At 41.4% G+C, this 4809-nt stretch overlaps 1 protein-coding gene across 2 annotated transcripts in view; it reads left to right on the top strand.

Annotated features, from left to right (window-relative positions):
* The first annotated feature begins 1494 nt into the window (after positions 1-1494).
* LOC102314618 (heterogeneous nuclear ribonucleoprotein L) overlaps positions 1495-4809 on the top strand; it is a 15197-nt gene continuing 11882 nt past the window's right edge. For both annotated transcript variants that reach the window (XM_005937990.3, XM_005937989.3), the window contains exons 1-3: positions 1495-1647; positions 2899-3014; positions 3377-3614. In XM_005937990.3, coding sequence (XP_005938052.1) covers positions 1570-1647; positions 2899-3014; positions 3377-3614 — 432 coding nt within the window. In that variant the 5' untranslated portion in view covers positions 1495-1569. The remainder of the gene's footprint in view (positions 1648-2898; positions 3015-3376; positions 3615-4809) is intronic.

The raw sequence follows: 4809 nt of genomic DNA, 5'->3' as shown, positions 1-4809 counted from the left end.
CCACTGTCCCTAAGACAAACCCTTAACCCCTGCACCCTCTCTGCTTTTACACCCTGGCAGCAACTTCTTTTTTTTCTTGTTGTTTTTGAATTTGTCTGTCTTGTCCCGGTTTCGTGCGGTTTTTCTCCCCAGGGCTGTAGTCTATGTGCATCCTTGTTTGAGATGTAATCAGTACAGCAGATAAAAACAAATTTTCCACTAGATACAGATTGTTTTAAATGTTGCTGTTGCTGTGTAGGCCATATTTCTTTTCCTTTTTTCCCCAACACTGATTTGTAAGAAGGTAATGTTGAAGATTACTTTTAGCAGTAATTTGAGGATCTCTGTGGAGTAAATGGATGAATTTCTGAGAACCAAGAAGCCATTTTTTTTCTTGGGAAAGGAGAAAAAAAAAAAAAAAGGTTCCCCATTGAAAATTTGTAAATGTTGTTGTTTGATGCCTGGGTTGATCTGTTTAGTTCCTGATTATGATGGCAGAGGGAGATAATTGCCAGCTTGCATGCCTTTAAATATGATGCAACATTCCTGTTGTTTTTGCTTTTTATTTTTATTTTTTTTATTTTTGTTGCACATCCTTTGTGATAAAATCAGATCAGCATCACTGTGCAGCGGGAGTCTCCTCCTCTGGTTTGTCCCCATCACTTGATTTTAAAACAAATGCAGTTGTTCAGGTGGATTTCTGACAGGGCTCCTTCAACAGTTTCTGCTCTTCCTGGCTTATATGGTGACAGTGGCAGTTTTATTTTTCAATAAATCTCTTCGACAAACATCAGTGTCCAGTTTATTTTCGTACATTTGACTAATACTAATAAAGAGTGAAATGTGTCTAAAGTAAAGATGTTTCAGCAAAGGTTTACACCACCTCTGTGCCAGCATTAGTATGGGTCGATGCTAAGTATTTGGCTCCTGTTATCTCAGTAATCCTTCCATGTGTACGATATTAAAGCCAGACTACTTTTGTTTGTCGGCTGTCCGGCAGAGACCCAAAGTGCAAATGTATTGACACATGTTATATAAACATGTTTCCTGTTTATGAAAACAGAACCGGGTCAAAGGCTACAAAAAACTACTCCCTGGTATGCACCAATTACCTGCAACACTAACCTCACAGACAGGGAAGGCTTCTTTAAAATGTTGCTCTGTTCTGAAACTTTGAGTTGTCATTATTTTGACCAGTAACACTCAGCCAACGATGATTTCAGACCGCATAAAGATGGTAGCACCTGAGGCTCCTCAGATCAGATCTGATTATTAGTAATACGGTTTTATTGTAAATGCTAAACCTGAATAATATTGCGCCTGTTCGGTAAAAGTACATAATCTGAGGTCACTTGAAAATAACCAGCCTTGTATTGGTATATCCTGCGTTTAACTTCAAAATAATGACTTAAACGCTTCTTTTTTCCGATTGGTTCTTACTCAAGTTACAAGCTGATTGACAGCTGCCTGGGCCTATCATATCGCGTTATGTATTGAAAGTGGGCGTAGATACGCAAGCCTCGTTTTTCTTGACTTTTCCGTCCATTTCACTTCGTCGTCACTACCACCATCCTTTTTAACCGGGACAACATGGCTACTGCAGCTAACCGTTACTACAGCGAAGACGGCAGGGCAACGAAAAGACAGAAAACCGACGGAATGGCCACGGTACGTTGGTCTCCGGAAGAATGGGAATTAATTTAACGTACAGTGTGAATATACGCAGCTCGGTAACTCATTTCTCGGTGCAGTTTGATTCATTCAGATGTGAGCTGGAAAAAATGTGTCACGACGCGCCGCAGGTTATTAAATCCATGCCCGGGAAGATAGTTGTCCAACAAAACTGGGCGTTTTACAATGTTTTTCCATTTAAACGCTGTGTAGTTTAGATTGCAGCTGCTCGGGATGTGTCTCTGGGCGTAAATAGTATTGTGCCCGTGCCTTGCCCTCCTAATGGAGCTGTCGGAGGGCGGTTTCTCCGCCTCGGCCTTGCCGTAGCTCGGCTTTGTTCTAGTGCCGGTAACGTTAGCAACGTGCTAGCTATTAGTCCCCCACGAAATAACCCGCTTTTTATTGTAGAGATCATTGACCATTAGTCCATACTTTGAGCAAGCCAATTATTATTATTATTTTTTACGTTTATACAGAACTGTATAACTATGCAATTGAAAGCACGTTATTAGAACCGTGGGCCTGATTAGCACCCCTTCCCCCCCCAACTGCTCAAAACTCAAACGGGATAGTGACCAGTCCGAGAAGGACGCACAGAAGTGCAACAAACTGGAAATCCTGAGTGTCTCACTGAGTAGCTTGTTGGTGTAGCTAGGTGTAATTTTATTAGACCATGTGGAAGAGAGCGTGTTACAGTATTAAAATATATTTTATCTTTTGTGGGACGGTTTAACACAAAAAAACCCCCGCAAAAATGCTCATATGGGAATTTACCTTCCACTCGCAATTATTTCTGCAGGATAAATTCGTTAAGCGTGTCAGAATCCTTAAATAGATGACCCGATGTCCGCAGGTTGCACAAGTAACTGGACATGTTTCGAGTTTCCTTCATTGATTGTCAAATATTTTGGTGCCCAATAAAAGGAAAATTCCCAGTATTGTATTTCATTATTTTTTTTTAAATGCAGAATAATCCAGTTAATTTCTTGTCTTTCTTCTTCAAGGTAACTGCTGTTGTGATTTGGCGCTGTATAAATATAGTTCAATTTGTTGAAATCCTGAATTAAAGCTAAAAGTCTGAATAGAATCGCATCTCGATTGTTTTGTGGTCCTTATACAGTTGCATAATTACAAAGTCTCTCACTGTACGGATGCTCGTTATGAGCCAGGAAAAAAACCTTCATAAAGAAGAAGTCTACAGTTAGTTGTTTTTTTTTGTTTTGATTTTTAAATTGTGTTTTTTAATAGGGATACGAAGATCCGCACAAGACCCTTCCATCCGTGGTGGTCCATGTCCGGGGGCTGGTGGATGGTGTTACAGAAGCTGACCTCGTGGAAGCCTTGCAAGAATTTGGAGCAATCAGGTAAAAACTTAAAGTTTTCCACAAGCAGCAGCTGAGTGACTTTTAATGATTGCTTTTAAACCAAACCCAACTCTGGCCTTCAACTACATAGAGAAATGCTGATCCCTTTAGACCCTCAGGCAGGGTCCTTAAGTCAGTGCTTATATCTGAAGACTTTGGAACAACCTCACCAAGGCTCGAAGCTTCATGACTTCCTTCAGATTACTTCGTCAGATCCAACAGGATGGTTTTTACATGTCATTCATTTATCAGCTTTTAGTTTGTGTATTGTCTTAGTTTGGCATTCTTTGAAGATTTTTTTTTTTAAGTTGCGGTATAAATAAAGTTATCAACTCCCAGCTAATGTGTTCTGTTTGTCTTAGCTATGTGGTGGTGATGCCCAATAAGCGTCAGGCGCTGGTGGAGTACGAGGACATGAATGGATCATCCACAGCTGTGACTTATGCTGCAGACAACCAGGTATACATCGCCGGCCACCCAGCGTTCATCAACTACTCCACCAGCCAGAAGATATCCAGGCCCGGAGACTCTGATGACTCGAGAACCGTTAACAATGTTCTTCTGTTCACTATCATGAACCCCATCTACCCTATTACAACGGTGAGTGCAAAGATTTGTGTCATTACTTTGCCTGGGACTGTTTTGTGTACCAGCTGACGGGTGTCCTTAAATGTCAGTGCTGTTGTTTTACCACAAACGGTTGTTAGTAGTTATGCACTGCAGGAAAAGTTTTAAAGTTGGCTGCCGCTCTGGTAGTTTGGAACAATGTCAGTTATGTGTCGGTGGCTGAAATAAAAGGGAAGCAGAGACCACAAATGCTACAACCCATACAAATACAGAATATCTTTGCCATTTGTTGGAATGTGCTGCTTTTCTCTGAAAATTGAGTGGCGGTACTGGCAATGTAACGGTAGACAGACATCCCTGCTTAGATCATTCATGGACACCATACAGCCCCAGGCTTGTACCAGCCTGTAAACGTCCTGTCAGTGAAAGTGTATACACATACACAATAGGGGTGGGCGGTATAAACGGTATACGTTAGAAACCATATAAATTTGGCCAGAGATTTTGACTATACCGCTCTACCGCGATAGCGCATGTTGATGGTGACATCAAGCTGCGCCCGTTTTGGTCGAAAGCATTGCAGCGGCTGCAAACAACCTCTGCAAATTATGCCGGGCGACAGTAATAGCAAAGAGACGAAGCACTTTTGGAATATGAGGAAAGCCAAAAACTGCGCTTCCTCCACTTCCCTACCTGTGATTCATTAATGCCAAATTCTCTCGCAGCTGCTCTATTCCCATGTAGTTGCAGTATATTAATGACTAACCTCGTATTGTGGATGGATTGTCTCAGTTGTTCTCCTGACTGAAGTTTGGTCCATTTATAGCATCCTGCCATGCAATTGCATTTGTCCCCAACCACCAGAAACCCTCACGTTAACTTTTATTGAGTGGAAAAAGTTAGCGTTCATCCTTCAGCTTCACTGTGCTAATGTTATACATACATACATACATACATACATACATAAGGCACACTGTCGATTTTTGAGATAATTAAATGATTTTAAGTGTGCCTTATAGTGTGTAAAATACGTTATACAGAAGAAAAGAAAATATTGCGATATATATATATATATATATATATATAACAAACAAACAACACCCAGCACGCCCCTGCGGGCGGTTTATCCTTCAAGCTCGGGTCCTCTACCAGAGGCCTGGGAGCTTGAGGGTCCTGCGCAGTATCTTAGCTGTTCCCAGGACTGCGCTCTTCTGGACAGAGATCTCCG

This window comes from Haplochromis burtoni, unplaced genomic scaffold (assembly GCF_018398535.1).
Source record: "Haplochromis burtoni strain Fernald_Lab_line unplaced genomic scaffold, NCSU_Asbu1 Contig_238, whole genome shotgun sequence".
NCBI lineage: Eukaryota > Metazoa > Chordata > Actinopteri > Cichliformes > Cichlidae > Haplochromis > Haplochromis burtoni.
The sequence above is the reverse complement of the archived record's forward strand: the minus strand, read 5'-3'. Positions and strand labels throughout refer to the sequence as shown.